The sequence below is a fragment of the Pleuronectes platessa genome, chromosome 17 (genome assembly GCF_947347685.1).
Source record: "Pleuronectes platessa chromosome 17, fPlePla1.1, whole genome shotgun sequence".
NCBI lineage: Eukaryota > Metazoa > Chordata > Actinopteri > Pleuronectiformes > Pleuronectidae > Pleuronectes > Pleuronectes platessa.
In genome coordinates this window covers 21,122,923-21,142,512 of record NC_070642.1, presented here as the reverse complement: position 1 = coordinate 21,142,512, position 19,590 = coordinate 21,122,923, and the positions used below count along the sequence as shown (strand labels likewise).

The window sequence follows — 19,590 nt, the reverse complement described above, 5'->3', positions numbered from 1 at the left end:
AGCGTTTTCTATTCTGATGCTTCAAACATCAACAAACACAATCAGCTGCTTCTTCCCTTTCAGCTCGGCCGTTACATCACCTGAAAGCCCCCCCCCCCCCCCCCCCCCCGTGCAGACCCACTCTGGTTTCAGGCCGTTTCTGTGACAAAGCAGTGATGGAGTACAAACTGCCGGCCTGGACCATTACCGCCTGAGTCCTGAAGGAAACATGTCCAGCCTGTTCTTTGTTTCTTTACCTTTTTTGATTTTTTGCTTTAGCTTTAAGCCTCGAGGAGCTGAGACAGATTCCTCCTCCTCTGCTGGACAACACCGAGCAGGGACTGAACACCAGGAGGAGGAAGAGGAGAGAGGAGCAGACAGGTGTAAAAACACCCGAGGGTTCCTAACCGAGGAGAAACCGATGACAAGATCAGCCTCTTGCTCTCAGCCGCTGTAAACCTGCTCTCTCTCTCTCCCTCTCATGACCGGAGTGGATTCCAAGAGACATCTCAAATATCAAAACGTACATTTAGTTCAAGAAGCTCGATGAGGCAAAGAAAAACTGTCTTTTCTCCAATTCCCTAAACCCAAATAAGGTCATTCTCAGGATAAGCATCTCCATAATCAAACCGTCTTCATCAGAATTAAACATTTATCTCAGCCAATCGTGCACCGGTGAGGCCTCGCGTCTCGCCTGTTGCTGCATCGTGATTGGCCGAGGCCACAGTGAGAAGCAGAGTCGTAGAGACGTGGCGTCTGGTCGGCCGAAGGCTCAGGAAACAATCCAAGGTCAAACATTTAGAATGACTCATCGAATTGTCCTGAGTACACACCTTGTGCATCTATGACCCAGTGTGTGTGGGTGTGTGTGTGTGTGTGTGTGTGTGTTTTTGTGTGTGTGTACTGGCATGTGCGTCAACAGGCATGTCGCCAGTGCTTTATTTGTACTGGATTGTGCTTAAGGCCGATATTCCTCTCTCTCTCTCTCTCTCCGAGTCCCTATCTTTGTGCCTGTCTCATTCCATGTGTGTTACAGAGAAAGTGTGTGTGTGTGTGTGTGTGTGTGTGTGTGTACGTGTGTGTGTGTGTGTGTGTGTGTGTGTGTGTGTGTGTGTGTGAACGTGTGAGCTTATCTTAATGAAATCTGACAGAGAATTGTGACAATCAGTGAAGGAGCATCCTGCAGAGGTTAATAAGCTGTGTTCCTCACAGCATCAGCAGGCCGCCGTGCACACACACACAGACACACACACACACACACACACACACACCAATCTCCTGTGTGTTTTCATTCACCTAAATTTATATTTAGCGATTACAAACTCTGATTTCCAGCCCGGTTCCTTCACCCGGCTGCGAAGAGACGATCTCTCCAGAAAAGACTCACAGGAGCAAAACAGCGACATCGCTCGTCCTCACTTGTGATAAACAAACAGCTCGTGATGACATGTCGCTCGTCTCTCTGCTGCCCTGCGTCTTTCACGCCACTCACACAAATAGAGCAGCTCATCTCACGCTGCTTCTGCCCTGAAATACACGGTGAAAGAAATACTGCAATAGGAGAAGCAGGTGGGAAGCTCCAAGCCGGAGGAGTATTGTCCCTCTGCCAAAAGGAATAGCATGGCAGGAAATATTCGTGTATTCTGATTTGCATAATTTAATGACACATTTTCCAAATGAGGAATTTTAAACCCTGGCACAAACTGTAACACAAATTGACGCTTTTAGTTTTTGAATGAGCGGTATCGCGAAGGCAAATCCCGATCAGCCCCTGAACTCAATTCCCGAGTCTGGAGTCGTGTGCCTCTGACCATCTGCTCTCTAACCCTGACCAGGCGACACGGATGACTGCACTGCCACCCCTGGATTATGGCATCAACCCACACACACACACCATGCACACACACACACACACACACAATAACACGTGCATCTTGGATTTCATGCTGCTGCCAAGCGATGACAGCATGTTTGTGTTTTTCATCCTGTACATTCGCTTAAAGCAATAAACTCATTCTTTCACATTACCCTGAATAAAAAATGGGACACATGATTATTATTATTATCTGCCAGTATTTTCCACATATTTCATTCATAAAGGAATCGCTTCTTTCCAGAACAGACCCTTGGGCGCAATGTGAAAATTGGGGATATTATAAAAATTAGAGAACTTGTAAAAACTCATTTTGAAAAGCATGTTGTGTGAATTCTCTTCTTTTTTTAGGGTCTTTGGTTCAAAGAATAAAGCAGAGAGGAGCTTCACTTAACATAATGAATAAAAACACAATAACAAAACATTTAAATGACGATGATAAGTCAGAATATGACTTCATACCCAATCAGAGAATGACATGAAATCCTCTTGTGCTTTCATCTGGATCAGAATTTGAGTCCTTATGCTTTGACCCACAACAGAGAGTCTGTAGTCTCATGGATGAAATAATCATGAACTACATTCCCAGTTTAGTTTCTTTCCACTGGTGCAGCTGCTTCCCACTATAAAAAGCCAGAATCCATGTGGTGAAGAATATCTGAGCTTCCACATATTGAAACAAATGAACAATTTCACGAATGACTGACGCTGGATATTTCACAGAGCTTCACAGATCTTAAGCACTTTTTCTCAAAATTCAATCTTTACATTTGATTTAAATACTGCTGTGTTCCAATGTGTACGTGTACGATGACGCTGTTGTGCAGCGGCAGGTCGAGAGATTATGGAAACTGGAGCACAACACACACACAACACAGACACACACACACACACACACAAACAGACACACTACAGTATTTCCCTATCTCTGTCTCTTTCAATTTCTTCGTCCAGAAATATACAAGGAGAGCTCAGAGGTCTATTTCTGACTCGCTTCAACAGTAGAGTCAGTCAGGCATTGCTGATGAAACACACACACACACACACACACACACACACACACACACACACAGACACACACACACACTGAGCTAGGTAATACATTGCCTATAAAGCGTCCTCCTGACAATGCAGAATGACACGCTGCCCTCTCGGTTTCCCGGAGCTCTGACAACATCCAGACACTTCAGACCCGACTCACTTGTGGACAGGACCACAAAATCAGCATTTATAAGAAGGAGAATATTCCTCTGCCCACTTCTCCCACTTCTCCCACTACTCCCACTACAAACCACTGCCCTGAATTCTAATTTATATGAAACGTGTTGCCATAGCAGCAAAGAACCCTACATTGCTCTGGTTTTGACGGAGGCTCGGAATTAAGGCAAAGGCATCAGAGAGTATAACTAACCCCCCCCCCCATCTAGAAAAAAGGAATCATGACAGTGAAATCCATGCAAATCCTGAACTTCTCAAAAAGGGCCAGAAAGCAGCTTTGTGGGATTAAAAATTACTGCAAAGAAGTCATAAATAAAACAAAGTCCTTTGGTCACAAATCATGGAATTCACAGCCACAGGAGAATTATCAATCAGTGGGCTGAGGGACTGACTGAGCAGGGGAGTGTGGATAAGGCTCAGATGCAGGTCGGAGGTGAAGGGAACCAGCAGAGCAGCTGGTTGACGAGTCCGATGATGTGATGAAATGGAAAAATGGGGCCAGAATGAAACATCTACAGCAAGAGATTCCTACTCAGAGATTCTTGATGAATCCCAGTTTGCAAACAGACGAGTTGTTAAACACGAGAAGACACTCAGGACTAAAGTAGGCCATCCCCCCCCCCCCCCCCCTCTCCCCCCACCCCCCCCAAAAAAAGAAGGTATGAAAAATTCAGAAGCGTCGATCACTCTCTCTGGGTTTGAGGACGACTCTCACACAGCGAGCTGGAAATCAATCAGCCCGGGAAGAGTCACACAGATTTCAGGGTCGCTGTTTATTCCACAGAGTCCACAGAGATCAGTGGTCCACCCCAGAGCAGAAGTCTGGTCCCCTGCTCCGCTGTGGCCCGATACAACAAGGCTCTGGAGCTACCAGGATCACACGAGTGGGACTCGACTCGTTACAATAGGATTTAAATGTACCGTTTGTTTTCTGACACCAGCATCGAACACATCAACGTGTTAGATATTCAGCGATGCTACGTTTCTCACCCTCGTGGTTATTTTTATTTTAAGCCTCTAAACTGAGACGTGTCACAAACGTCCAACATGTGCAGCGTCAACTCTTCACCGTCTGAATAAACACACACACACACACAACATGACTCAACGCAGCTGCATCACCCTCCCCGATGATGCATTCAATGTTCATATTGGAGTTTTAAGTATCAGCATGTACTAACTAATCCTTGGCAGCGATTTACAAAAGGCATTAGTGTCTTTTTTCCAGGCCTGTGCCATTAAGCTGGTGGGGAATCTTATACTCTAATGTTTTGTGCATTCTTTTTGTGTACCAGTCATTCTGGCATTGTTTTGTTGGCGTTTCTTTAATTTCTGCACGTCGATCTATATCCACAAATCAAAGCTCGAACGTGGCTGAAGCAAAATGTATTTACATTATATTTTATTCTGCAAAACAACAACTCTCTGTCTAATTTCACCTAGTTTTAACTGAAGCCTCCTCGTTTATTGGGCTTTAGTATTTTCTGGATTAACTCCAGAGCGATGTGCTCACTAATGCATGTAAAAGAGGTTTTCTGTGGTTTTGCATGTTCCCGATCTGCCACTGTAAAACCAGTGAAACGTCTGAATTAGCAAAGAACCCTTTTAAAGCATCGTGTTGTCACAAATGCATGTGAAAATTGCTCATTTAATTGCCTCTTTATGAAACAACAATACAGTTACATATACATATTAAACCAGCTTCCTGTTTCCTTGGTGATATCTGATAAGAGGTTGGAGGATGGGAGGTTTTTCGATTACAGTACGGAGTCTGTAAAGGCAGGAGGCAGGACTGTATATTAAATCTGACTGGTTTTAAATTATGGATTCAAAAGCCTTCTGGTAAAATAGACGAGAAATGTAAGAAAAACCAAAAGTTACCAGAAAATGTGTCTGTGTCAGTTGCTGCTACACACTGTGGGTTCACTGCGTGTTCTATGGAGAGTTAACTATCGAGGTGAAGAGACCTTTTTCATTTCAATGTGACTTTAAAGGGACCACACTGCACCTCGAGACCGAGGCTGCTGAATTATGATTTCTTTTTTTCCTAGCCTCCAGCTTCCCTCAGCACAAAGAGATATAACAAATCTTATGGCGGGAGTCCTTGGGGGGGGGGGGGTCAAACCCTCCAGTGGCAAAGAGATGGAGGAGGAGCATCTCCAAAAGGCCACCTGGAAACATGTGAGGCCCTCGGTAGACGTCCAGCTTGAGGGTATTGACACAGCGGAGCCACAAACATGCTCAGAGTGAATGTGATGGATGGGGGGGGGGGGGATGGGGGGGGGGTGCTCTGTTGGAAGTTGCAACCCTGTCATTTGCAAAGTGAGAGATGAAAGCTTTGATCCTCGAGGCACAAAGAGAGAGAGACAGCGTTTGAAATGCCCTTGAAAGCCGACAGGTGCAGTGGAGCCGTCTTCAGACAGGAAGCCCAGATAAGGTCGTTCCACACATGAGGGGCGACGCAGGAGATTGTCCGGAGATATTTACACTCACAGTGAAACCTCAGGACAACATCACGCTGCACTCGGAACAGTTTACGGACATTTTTACGAAGGAGGCTTACAGGGAAAACTCCAGAGATCATCTGGAACAACTCACTCGGACATTTGCCTCCTCACACAAAGGCCCTCAAGGGAAATTTCAGGAGAACGTCCAAAGTTCAGTGTGAGTCTCAAAGCAGCTTAAGAGAAGAAACCTCAAATCCTTCTGAGCCAAAGCAAACAGAAAAACGTCTCAATCAACCAAAGTCCTCTTAATCAGCCCCAAAATCCAATTAACCACATTAACAGAACCTGTTTTCTGAGAAATAAAGATCATGTGTCGTATGAAATGTGCATTAAAAAAGAAGATGACACTCAAACGCTGCTCACGTCCTGTTCTCATGCAATGAAATATCGTAGTGAGTTATTTCCAATCTGTCTTATTAAGAGATTAAATGAATCGCTTGATTCCACGGCATAATTATCCAGAAAGGCCCCAGAACAACACGAATGTGTCCAAGTCAAACAGAACGCCTGCACAGTCTGCGCTGCTACATAAGTGATGAATGACTGATCTGATTAATGTCGCGGCTAACGACCCGTTACTGATGGATGCAGCGTTCAGACGGAGCCGGGTTCGCCTCCAGGAAGCAGGCGGCGAAGGAAGTCCTTTGAAGAATCTCATGTTTTCAGACGTGTTCGGCTTTTAAATGAACAACCGAGCGCTTGCGCAGTTGTCGAAGCGTTTCAACCAACGGTGTGTGTCTGCTCTTCAATTCGGCTTGTGAGTCGAACACAAAGGAGAATGTGAGGGAACTAGAATCTGACTTTAATTATGATTTCAAGCAATTCCTACTTCCCCCCCCTAACAGAATACAGCTGTGGTGAGCAGATGACAGAATTAATAACCGAGTCAAATTAATGTTTGAGGATATTAACGACTGTGAAGATTCAGGGGAAATAAATCACATTTCATACAAGAGCTTGAATTCCTGATGGAGTTCAGGTGAAGGGTTGAAGGCAAAGATCAAAGGATCAGGCCCTGTTCAAAGGATAACACACACACACAAACACAAACACACATACACACACACACAGACACACACAGCCCCCTCACCTTGGTTAGCTGTGCGATCTTCTTGCTCATCTTCAGGTGCAGGTCCTGGGTATATTCCAGGGTGATGCCGGGCTGGAAGCTGGAGGCCGTGGGGGAGGTGAATTTCCCCGGCCCGGTAGCAGGGCAGTAGTACGGCTGCCAACCGGAGCCGGTCGCCATCTTCACGACGCTGCCTCACGGACACAGCGGGTCGGTGGTGCTGATGCTGATGCTGATGGTGGTGGTGGTGGTGGTGATGGAGCGGGACGCTACTGGGACAGAGCCCTGGTTTCTCCACCCCCCCACCACCCCCACCAGCCCCGGTGACACTGACTATCAGAAGGACGCGCCGCGCTCCGGCCGGACACCGTCGACATCTGGCTTCATCCTGTCCGTGGTGAATCGCTCTCAGGCGGGTCGCTCTGCCGCTAAGCCCCGCGCCCGTCGGTGAGCCTCATCCCGTCGGTTACCGAGCTGCGGCTCCGTCACCTGCCGCTGATGTGAGGCTGTTTCCCGGACGGCTGTTTCCTCGCTGGTCGGCTCCCCCCCGCCCCCCGCCCGGTCGGTCACCTTGATGCCGGGGTGTGTCAGCGGTTGGCCCCGGGTCCTGCTCGGTGCATTGCGGGTACGTGTGCGGGGGGAGAGTGCGTGTCTGTCGGACTCTCGCTCTGCCTCGGCTCCGCTGTTGCCATGGATCACCTCAACACTCCGTGCTGCGTTCACGGACCGTAGGAGCAGCGCTGCGTTCAGGGGCTGTGGGAGAAACACAACGAGGACAGCTAGCGACGTGACACGTTCACAGAGCGTGGGTTGTTTTTCAGTCAAGCTCAACTTAAATTAATCAGTTAACCAATCAAACTTAATTATACAGTAATTCGATAAGCAGTTAAAAGTAACTGACGATTGAAGCAGTAAAGACAGAATACATAATAATGAGAATGACATTTTAAAATACCACTACAAGTAAATAGAGTTTATCAAAAATAAGATGATAATATAAATAAAACAAGTATAAATTGCAAAAACACATAAAAGTATAAAACACCAAATCAACGCTAGACTGAAAAGATGGTTTATTTTGTGTATTAAAGGTTCAGTGTGTAGAATCTAGTGACATCTAGTGGTGAAGTGTCACGTCGCACCTGAACACACCTCACCTCTGAATGGAAATTACATTTTCTTGAGGCTCATTTATGCTCAACGTTAGATCCATATATGGAAACAGAGTAAATACATCAACCCATGTTCTTCCACTGGAATCTGTGTCATAATTCTGAAGATGATTTTTTTAAAGTAAATATTCTCTAATCCACATTCAGGCTCCTCTCATGTGAAATAATGTGAAAGAGTTTCCATCCTGATGCTGTTTCTCCTCAGCTCCAGTAGAGCTGCATGTTTTCAGGAAGATTAAAACCGTTCCCACAATCTGCTCTGCAACACGATGTTAACTCTTCACCTCCCACAAAGACCGAGAACCATAACAAGCTGATATTTAAACCAAAAACTAAAAACTAAACAAAAAATATTCCAAGAAACAAACAATAAACAGAAAGAAAACTTTGGAAATGGATGAAATCTGCAGTAAATTGATGAAGAGGATTTTTTTAGTGACGTAGCTTCATCTGTAAAAGCTCAACTGAATCTCACCCAGTCCGAATCCCAGGGACGAGGCAGGCACTGGTTTCCATTCAAGGTTCAACATGATGTTTTATTCACTGCTCGCTCGTCCCTGTGTGTTTACAGGTGTGTGTTGTGATTTCACCTGTGCAGCTTTCCAGATGTTAAACACGCGTGTGCATCCAGTTTGCATGAAGGCTCACAGGCCGACAGGCAGAGCAGGAAAACCAACAACTGTGTCGTCATCGTTTGTCGAGTGTTAAATGTCAAACCCATTTTTCTTAAAGATTCTTTCAGTTCTTCCTGATGTTTTTTCTCAGGAGCTGATTCCACAGATCTCTCAGTCATCAACACAAACAGACACACAGGTCTGATGAACCTGGATATTCACAGAGAGCATTTAACACCAGGTCCAATGAGACGGAGCCTCAAGGTCCATCAATACAGGGATTTATCTCCCGGGTTCTGGAAGGATTCATTTCAGCAGACGAGGTTATCACCGCGGCTCAGTCGATGCTTTATGAAAAGATACTCGTGGCGTCAATAAGCTCCGAACAAATCCTCAGCTTCCGCCGCCATTTAGCAGCAAAACCTATAAAAGCCTCGACTTATGAAAAGAGATGAAACATTCAGGAACAACGTGGAGAGATAAGTGAAGACTGACAGGACGCTGGTGTTCAGCTGCTGGAGGACATCGTCCTGAAGACAACACAATGTCCCAGCACCAGTTGTGTTGTTCACGTGTGTGTTGTTGATCTTCTTCGTGCAGCGACTGTGAACTAAGCTAATAAGTGTTTCTTTTTATCTGCAGCGTTTATCTTCTGAGTGTCACTGAGAGTTTGGAGCCGATCCCAGTTCACATGAGGAATGAAGATGGTTTCTAAGCCCGTGTTGGGACAAGGTGTTTTTTATTTTATCTACTCAGAGTAATGAATATATGAAAAAGATCATATCTGGCAACGCTGCACGTAATAAATTCTCCTATTCAACAGTTGGTTGGTTAAACTCCATGAACCTGAGTTCTCGTCCCAGAGGAGAATCTGTGTTCAGTGAGTTCAGCCTCTTTCCTCCGGCTTCACGTGTTTGTCATTGAGGTGAAGCGTCGGGGGGGTGGGGGGGGGGCGTCTCCTCCTCTCGGCTCACATCAGGGAATCACTAAAATGTGAAATGCTCTCAGAGTGGGTTCGGTTTATCCTTGGCTCCGGTTCTCTGTGTTTTCAACGGCTCATCTCACGGTGACAGCAGCCGGCCTCTCGTTTATTTATTATTAAATCCCATGTTCTGCCCGTGTGTTCGATGCCAGCGTGTGTGTTATGACCAGTGAAGACAGATCACGTGTGTGTGTGTGCTTCTTCCTGTTTGTGTTTCTGACACAAGTCGACTGGTGCTGGAGAGAAATGCAGTGGGAATATGGATCGTATCTGGTTCAACACAATGATGAACTGCTCTCTATTGTTCTCTACTGTGCTCTGGGGATTGATTCAGTATCTGCAAACACACACAGTCACAAACACAGTCACACACCCTTTGTGTTTGTCATCCATCTGTGTTTCTATTTTTAGAGGATGTGAAATTAAAGCACGCTTCGCCTGTTCAAGCTTAATAATTGGAATATTTGGTGGGCTGCAGCTTCGTCTCTCCGAGGGAACACGGAAAAACCTCGATTCAATTAGGAGCCGGCCGGCGGCGCAGCCGGAAAGTAATAAAGTTGACAACATAATAACCACGAGAATCTAATCTCTCCGTGGAACACACAGTGAGGCCGCGTGCACACCGCAGGGCCAACCATCCAGTGGGGGGGGGGGGGGGGGGGGGGTAATTGCACGACTTCAGAGGAGGTGCTTGTGTTGAGTTTTACTGAGGAAACACAGGTTTAGATCAATTCAGAGCAAAAAGTGTCAGATCACCACGAACTCACACAGTGAAACGACACAACTGAGACTCGTGAATCATTTTAATACACAACAGAGTGTGAGAGCAGATCCTGGTGCTGCTGCTGCAGAAAGCTCATTAATATTCATGAGGGCCAGGTTCATATATATCAGGTCTCTGGAGAAGTGGAAACGTCTGAGGTTTTCCATTGTGTTGTGATGGTTTAAATACAGTTAACAGGATGGGTGTGGTGGGAATGCAGATACATGGGAGATATTGGACCAATAAAGGCATAATAATATCCATATTTGTGCATCTACAGTGTTTTATCTTGGCTGAAATAACTTATAATAATAAAATCCATTCAGGAAACATCGAATCCCAACTCTTCAAACTGAAAATTACTGGATAATGTTTCAGAATACCTTTTCCTCTCTCTCTCTCTCTCTCGCTCTTTCTCTCTCTCTCTCCCCCCCCCACACCTCTCTCTCTCATGTCTTCCCAGGAGGAACTTCAGTGACAGGTCCCCTGATCACAGAGAACACAAACATGCATATGTATGTCCTGCTCAGGGATTCAGCAGGTGTGCGGTGTGTGTGGTTGTGTTTGTGTGTCTGTGTGTGTGTGTGTGTGTGTCTGTGTGTGTGCTCCCCTGCCGGCTCACAGAGGACAGAGGTTGTGGAGTAAATCCTCCTCCTTCACTCACTGTACCGCTCATCCATTATTCACCCAGTCGCCTGCAGTCATTTAAAAAAGCAGCAGAACTCAAGTTCCTCGTGTTTTTAAAGGAAACTTGTTGTGTTGTTGTGTTTGTGTCAAAAGTCCAACGATGCAGAAAAGCTTTTATTTTTGCCAGAAACTATTTATAACTTAAGAATTTTTGTTTCTTAAACGTAAAAAACAATGTAAATTTACTACAACACCACGTTTGTATCAAAGTTGAAAATCATCTGAGCTCAAGAGAGTAAAAATCACCACATGTACGTTTGTAGGTTTTAATCCTTCAAACCTGTAATTTAATCCAGTGTTGTACTTACAGTTATATACAGTGTGTATATATCATCAGGGTTTTTAATCTGTGTCACTCACTTTACCACAGAGAATAATAACAGTTACATAATCAGATTTAATACAGATTATAATCTGAAAAACCAGAGGCCACATGGTGTCAAGGAAACACACACACACACACACACACACACACACACGCACACACACACCGACACTCACACACACACAGACACACACACACGCACACACACACACACACACACACACACACACACACACACACACACACACACACACACACACACACTACATCAAATAACAACTAAGGTTCTACAGATCAGTCAAACTTATCACTACGGTTCAATCAGGTTAAATTATTGTAATTAATATATATTTTATATAATTCTGCTTCTTCTGGTTTCATGTGAAATAATAACCATCATAATTTTTATTTCAAAATCATGTGTGATATTTCAAATCTCATCTAACTTTCTCCTTTATCGTTTCTACTGTCACTTTGTTTTAGTTTCTCCATCTCATTGCTCTTTTGCTTTAATCTGTGAGATCTTAAATTTCATATTTCATGTACAAAACAATCAGACTTTCCTCTTACTCTCTGTTTTATATTCTTTTCTTCAATGTCTCTGTAGTTTTGGATTCAGCTTCATTATTAAAACCTTCTTGTGTCTCCAGCTGACAGAACGAGTCCCTGACACTTCTGATCGTTCTTCAGGTGAGTGACAGGTGAGTGACTCATTTCACCTCGTTTCACTCTTCAATCAAACTGATCTGAGACGAGTCATCGACCTGAGACGAGAAAACAAAACAACAAACGTCTCAGACGACGACTTCTCTCACGTTTCAGATCCATGAGCTTTTTATTAAATCACCTTTTTATCATCAGAACCAAGAACTTGATGTAGAACAGTGTGAACCTCAGATTCTCTAACTTCTCCTCCTCCACTGAAGCAAATGAACTGCCTGCGTCTCCTTCAGGCCTCAGGGTCCTCTCCTCCTTCTCCTCCTTCTCCTCCTTCTCCTCCCTCTCCTCCCTCTCCTCCCTCTGCTCCCTCTCCTCCCTCTCCTCCTTCTCCTCCCTCTTCTCCTTCTCCTCTCTCTGCTCCCTCTCCTCCCTCTCCTCCCTCTCCTCCCTCTCCACCCTCTCCTCCCTCTGCTCCCTCTCCACCTTCTCCTCCCTCTGCTCCCTCTCCTCCCTCTCCTCCCTCTGCTCCCTCTCCACCCTCTCCACCTTCTCTTCCCTGTCCTCCCTCTCATTCCTCTCCCTCTCCTTCCCTCTCCTCCCTCTGCTCCCTCTCGTCCCTCTCCACCCTCTCCTCCCTCTCATTCCTCTCCCTCTCCTTCCCTCTCCTCCCTCTGCTCCCTCTCGTCCCTCTCCTCCCTCTCCTCCCTCTGCTCCCTCTCCTCCCTCTGCTCCCTCTCGTCCCTCTCCTCCCTCTCCTCCCTCTCCTTCCCTCTCCTCCCTCTGCTCCCTCTCGTCCCTCTCCTCCCTCTCCTCCCTCTCCTTCCCTCTCCTCCCTCTGCTCCCTCTCGTCCCTCTCCTCCCTCTCCTCCCTCTGCTCCCTCTCCTCCCTCTCGTCCCTCTCCTCCCTCTGCTCCCTCTCCACCTTCTCCTCCCTCTGCTCCCTCTCCTCCCTCTCCTCCCTCTCGTCCCTCTCCTCTCTCTGCTCCCTCTCCTCCCTCTGCTCCCTCTCCACCCTCTCCTCCCTCTCGTCACTCTCCTCTCTCTGCTCCCTCTCCTCCCTCTGCTCCCTCTCCACCCTCTCCACCTTCTCCTCCCTCTCCTCCCTCTCCTCCCTCTCCCTCTCCTTCCCTCTCCTCCCTCTGCTCCCTCTCCACCCTCTCCTCCCTGTCCCCCCTCTCCTCCCTCTCCTCCCTGTCCTCCCTCTCGTCCCTGTCCACCCTCTCCACCTTCTCCTCCCTCTCCTCCCTCTCCTTCCTCTCCCTCTCCTTCCCTCTCCTCCCTCTCCACCCTCTCCACCTTCTCCTCCCTCTCCTCCCTCTCCTTCCTCTCCCTCTCCTTCCCTGTCCTCCCTCTCCACCCTCTCCACCTTCTCCTCCCTCTCCTCCCTTTCCTTCCTCTCCCTCTCCTTCCCTCTCCTCCCTCTGCTCCCTCTCGTCCCTCTCCTCCCTGTCCTCCCTCTGCTCCCTCTCCACCCTCTCCACCCTCTCCACCTTCTCCTCCCTCTCCTCCCTCTCCTCCCTCTCCCTCTCCTTCCCTCTCCTCCCTCTGCTCCCTCTCCACCCTCTCCTCCCTCCCTGTCCTCCCTGTCCTCCCTCTCCTCCCTGTCCCCCCTCTCCTCCCTCTCCTCCCTGTCCTCCCTCTCCACCCTCTCCTCCCTCCCTGTCCTCCCTCTCCACCATCTCCTCCCTCTGCTCCCTCTCCTCCCTCCCTCTCTCTGAGGACAGGACACCTTTGTGCTGGAGGTAATGGACGATAAGCTGCACTCACTCTTCTGGGCTTTTAGACACCATCAGGCTTTTAGACGTCTAAGTGCTTATGATGCCGGAGGGAAGACGCAGAGTTAGAAACCCAGAGAGAATCAAATGAGACAAACTGAGAGAGGTTCAGGAGAAGAAGAGGAAGAGGAGGATAAAGAAGAAGAAAGATGTCCTGAGCTCATACAGAGAAGAATAAAACTCATAAAATTGAAAACGTTGAATGAGCATCAGGATTTCAAGTGAAAACAAACTCAAGCTACTTTGTTTGGTGCTGTGCTGCCCTCTAGTGGTACTCAGGGGCACTGTGCAGTAAACTCAGGATACTGATAGAATATACTTTATATACACAATTATACAGAGATACTCACAGAATATACAACCTGAGATCATGAACAACTAGAAATACTCTTTGTGCAAAGACACACGACTGAATAGTTCCTATTACAGACATTTGAAATATAAAATAATAGAAATAGGAGGGAAAAACTGAAATATATATATTATTTTGTAGTTAAATAAAAACTATACTAATACTCATACGTCCTTAAGGCCTCTAGTTCTTATATCAGGCATATATCACAAAACAGGAAGTGGTTTGATAACCTGAAATGTCCTAAAACATCCTGAACCAGTGTCTGAAAAGAAAAAACACCAAAATCTGCAAGATTCAGGTTTTTATTTACGTCCACGTTAAATTGTACAAACTCAAATTTCAACCCGATCCACTGGTAGGAATTTAAAAATCTGTTATTCCATTATACATCTATCAAAACGGTGAAAACGTATTAATGTTGCAATGTTAAAGAAAGTAGAAGTAAAAGTTTAAGTAACACACAACACATACAAACACACAGAGGAAGAAAAGAGAAGCAATGTTCTCACAACTTTTATTAGTTTCCTGATATCATTTATCAGAGATAAAAAACAATCAGTGTCCAAACTTTCATCTGCTTCTCGTCAGTAAGAAGATTCAGTTCAGACTCAGTTGCTGAATCTGACAGGAAACAGCTCAATGAAAAACATCCATCAAGATGTTTACAATAATCTCTCACAACTTAATTTACTGTGAGAGTATTAAAGGAGAATTAAGGGAGAGAGTAAAAGGAGAAAGAGAAGTTTATCTTTATAAAAGACGAGGGAAAGCGAGAGAACGTGTTTATTCACAGGTTCTATTTCACAGGATCATTTCATCAACTGATTCTACAAACAGAGTCGGAGGAGGATTTGTGTCTGACTCGTTTCTCTGAGGATGAAAACAAAGAGACCTGTCAGGAAGTGATCGTCTGTGAAAGAGTGTCTCTCTCTCTTTCTCTCTCTCTCCCTCTCGTCAATAACAGAGAAGTTCTCATTCTCTCAGTGTCGAGATAAGAAGCAGAATTATTACGAGGAACTTAATGAGTTGTGTCAGAGGACGAAGAGTCTGTGATGTTTATCTTTCCTTCTCTTATAAATCCTGGTAGTGGTTTGTGCTCTGAGGCTGAAACATGAACCGATGGCAGAAGAGTTCACAGCTAAAAGAGGATTAAAAACATAAACAGCAGGAAAACGCTGATATTTGAGTATTTTAATTAAACAACTCATTCATAAAGTATTATATGAATTAATAATTAGAACCTGTCTCAGCACAATTTGTCTTAAAACGAAATGAAACGTGTTCTTCTCACAGACTGAAGACGGACGACAAGTCAGCTCCATGAAAGTGAAGCCAGAGTGACTCGCTTGCCTCCTGGTGGCCGGCTGCAGTATAGCTCCATGTTAGTGAATGGGACATTAACCAAACTACAAAGTCAAAATACAGGTTAAACACAATCTTTTATTAAAATATAGTTCCTGACATTTTTAGGAAGTTAACCCACCAATGTTTTGATTATTTATATATTTATACATTTCTATTTATTTTGTAAATAAATGTAAATAAATAAATAAAAGTCATCAATTAAAAATGACCGTATACATAACCAGCTTCAGGTATATCTATAAATATGTTGTATACCTGTGCTTTATATTGTATATGATGTACAAAATATAAAAATGTAATAATAAATCAAATCTAATATAAAAATAAGCTATATATACATTTATAAATATATATAAATATAAACTCATACCTGTCTACCAAGATTCCATTATAAACTTTGCATTGTTATTTATAGCTACAAGAGAGGAATATAAACTAAGGAACAATATATATATAAATGAAGACTTGAGAACATATCTTTGTACTTTATATTAAACTGGGTTATGTTTGAACATCGATTTCACGCCATAGGTTGTGTAACGTGTTGACAAACAAACAAACAAGCAAACAACCTGAAGAACAAAATAACAACACAGAATCCAAACATATTAAAAGATTCTTTATTCACAATAGAAGTGTAACAAATATAGTTTATTAAAAAGTCTGCTGCTTATTAATATCATTTTAATCCATAAGTTCAGAAGATTTTTATACAAATGTAGAACGGCCCATTTGCCGGGTGGAATATTTACAATTTTTCTTTTTCAATAATAATAATAATAATATTATTAACACGATAAAACAAATTTCCCCAACAAAATTAAAATATTGCATATAAACGCAAAGTAAACTATGTGCAATGGAATGATTATCAGCAATATTTTGTACAGATACATTTCTGAGGTTGTTTCACACGTTTAAACCTTTTTAAAGTAAAATGTCAAACATTTTAAGAACCGATATAGTTTGATGACAGTTTTATTTAAAGTTTAGTTTCTTAAAGGGGAAGTGGCTCATTTCCAACCGGGGGACTTCCTTTAAGTGGGCGTCATTTCCCTTTAACGTTCAACCAACTGAAAAGCTTCGGAACGCGACAGATCGTCAAAACACGATATTCAACAAAAAATCACCGAAGAGGATTTTCAGGAAACGAGAACAAACGAACGATCGGATTGGCCGACAGCGTGAAGCTGCAGCGCGACCGCGTAAGTTCTGCGTTTCCTGTCTGTTCAGGAAGTGACGCGACCACATGGAAAAAGAAATCCTCCGGGAGATAAATCCAACCACACCTGGAGCGTAAAGATTCTAAGTAAATCAGCCCTTTAATTTCGAATGAGTCAAAAAAAACGTTTTCCGAGCATCAACGATTCTTAGACACGTGGTAGCTAGCGTGAGAACGTGTACGTAACTTTTTATTCTCAATTGTTCTGCAGAATTGTACGAAGAAATCTCAGTACGGGGACGGAGACTGTAAACCTACACCCTCGCTCGGGTCCGTTCAAACACTCAAGAACAGTTTCTGGTAAAAATATTTAGCACTTCATACCACCACACCCCCCCCCCCCCCCCCCCCCCACGGTGAAAAGAGTATGATTTTAAACCCTCCACCAGGTCAAAGGTCACCAGAATCAACGAGCGTGAATCAAAACAGAGCTTAAATATTTCATCGTTTTTAAAAAGTTTTTCCTTGTGGAGGTTTCAAGATGAAGAAATGACTTCTACCACCAGAGGGCGACTCCAGAACTTAATCCGTAGCTTAATTAAAAGTGAACGACACTGAAACGCAGAAGAAAGCGTGTGTTTGTTTCTCCTGGGTCAGAAGTCCGAAGGCACAAACACAAATATATTAATCCATTTTATCGTTTTGTATTTTAAAATTCCTATGATCCTCTGGCAACTTTTTCCTTATTTCAAATCATAATAAACGGAATATTCATACATTTTGTATTAATCTTACGACGCTTCAACGGAAAGAACAATTTTACAGCTTGAATTAAAAGTCGTTTTCATTTGTCCTCAACTCGACATTAACTGGAACTTTTTAAATTCATATTGAAATGAAACCAAACATTAAAGTGTCAGAGCTACATCACAACCACTTTACTTTGGGCCGATAAGATCAAAGACAAACATCTTCAATCTAAACTCGTCAGATAAAGAAACAGATCAAAGCAGAACGACCCTGAACTCGTTAGTTAACGCTAAACCAACCGTCACCGAATCAGGAAAGATTCACGTCGTGTTTCCTTCGTTCCTCTGAATTTCCATCGAGCAGCTTCAGGTTCGTTAACACTTCACTTTACGATTAACACTTACATCCACGACGCTGAAAACAAAAACCCCAACGAATCCAAACACGTGTGATTTGGATCATTTCCTACGAATCAGAAAAACCAAAGAAACAAAAACAACAACAACAACAAAAGGAGAACACACATCGTTTCCCGTCTCTCTACGAACGAACCTTTCCCTGCGTCACGGTTTGTGCTTTACGAAGAAATAAAAAAAAAAAAACCCGACAAAATAACAGACAACAAACAAAAGCACAAAGAAGTGAGTCAACAGAGACGTGTATAAAATATTCTTCACTTCACATTGGATCGTACATTCATTCAGCTTCTGTCCTCCTGTACAACTGGTTCCCTCGGCCTCCAGGTGCTTTTCTTTAACGATTCTTTCAGCCGTGAAAAACAAACATCACGTCGAAGGTTATGAAGCCGAGCGTTTAAAAAAAAAAAAGCGTCTTTAAAAAGATTGTAAGATTGAAGCTTCACAGATGATTACTGCGGTTTTAAATAAAGTTTTATAAACGCAGAGCTTCAAACCTTCTGAAATCTGTCGGCTCGGGATGTTTGTTTTTTTGGGGGCAGATAAATATGAAACAACCTTTAAAGCCACCTGGGGGTCACATCCCCAACAAAACACCTCTGAGTTCTATGGTTCACTACTACACAATAAATTAACACAGGCAGCAAATAGTCCCACCAGCACAACACAACCATCACATGGATAATAGAAGAAAAGGAAACACGCTGTCGTCTGTACAGTGAAAGAGAAGAATCTGCTCACGGCTCAGAAAGTCCACGGGAAAGACGACGGACTGATATGTGTGTGTCGGTTGTGACGTGAGAGCGGCTCATCGGGGGGGTTTTTGGTTTTAGAGGAAAGTTTGGAATTCAGGGAGAAAGTTTGTCATTTTTAATCTGAAAGTTTCCGATAGAATAAAGAAAAGAAAACTGAATCTGTGTTTTAACTGCAGCGTCGTGAAGTTCTCTGAGTTTCTTTCACCTTCTGAGATAAATGTGTCGTCAGCGACTTTGGGAAACTGCAAACTACGACTATTTGAATGTGAGGAAGTAGAAATCTGAAATGTGGGAGGAGCCAGAACCTCAGTACAACTCGTCTGTTCTGCTCGGAGACATCTGGGCTAACGGATCTCTGTCGGAAAGAACCGAAACAAACAAATCTAATCGAAGTGTTTTGTCGTTTGAAGTTTTGACGACTTAAAACTTTTATTAAAGCTCATGAAGAAGAGGAGGAGGAGGAGGAGGAGGATCCTGCATGTTTCAGTTTAGATCAATGTTCGTAAAGATGGCCGACACGACGGCTCCCAAAAAATTAAGCCATAGCATCCTGCTCGCCGCCTGGTGGCTGGCTGCAGTATTGCTCATACATCCTGCCTCCCAATGTAGAATGGATGGGACATGGACCAAATGTAAAGTACACAAATTATAAAACAAATCATAGTTTATATTTTTGGGGTTAAATTGGATTTAATTCGTTATTTGCTGCTATGAAAGATGGTGATTGACAGCTGAGACTAACTCGGGACTGGACTGACGGCTCCATCACCTGCACAGGAATCGAACCTGGGACACTTTAGCTTCATTTCTGAAAAGTGGGAGGAAGTGAAGACGTGTCGTCCATATTTATTAACACACAATGGTTCAAATAAACAATGTAAAGCAGCTCGGTCGAAGATGGAAGAAGAAATTTGGTTTTACAGAATTTAATTCTCTCTCTCATGAGCAGATCTTTGATTTAAAACAAGTCACTGAGGTTAAAATTAACTTGTGTTGGTGTTTAAAGCTAAAAATATAAAACTCATATATATAAATATGAACGAGTCATAAAGCGCTCATGTAATAAGTAGCTCTCGCCACTAGGTGTCAGTGTGGACCAGTCTATGGGATGGAGAGAGACTCCTGGAGTTCCAGTGCTTCAGTCTCTTAGTGTTTGATCCTCA

General features: G+C 44.0%; 1 protein-coding gene across 1 annotated transcript in view; it reads right to left on the bottom strand.

Annotated features, from left to right (window-relative positions):
• The window catches only part of fam184ab (family with sequence similarity 184 member Ab), an 80,120-nt gene extending 73,296 nt beyond the window's left edge, over positions 1–6,824 (bottom strand). Inside the window, exon 1 of the mRNA XM_053445228.1 lies at positions 6,668–6,824. Coding sequence (XP_053301203.1) covers positions 6,668–6,697 — 30 coding nt within the window. The 5' untranslated portion in view covers positions 6,698–6,824. The remainder of the gene's footprint in view (positions 1–6,667) is intronic.
• Between the last annotated feature and the right edge of the window lie 12,766 nt (positions 6,825–19,590).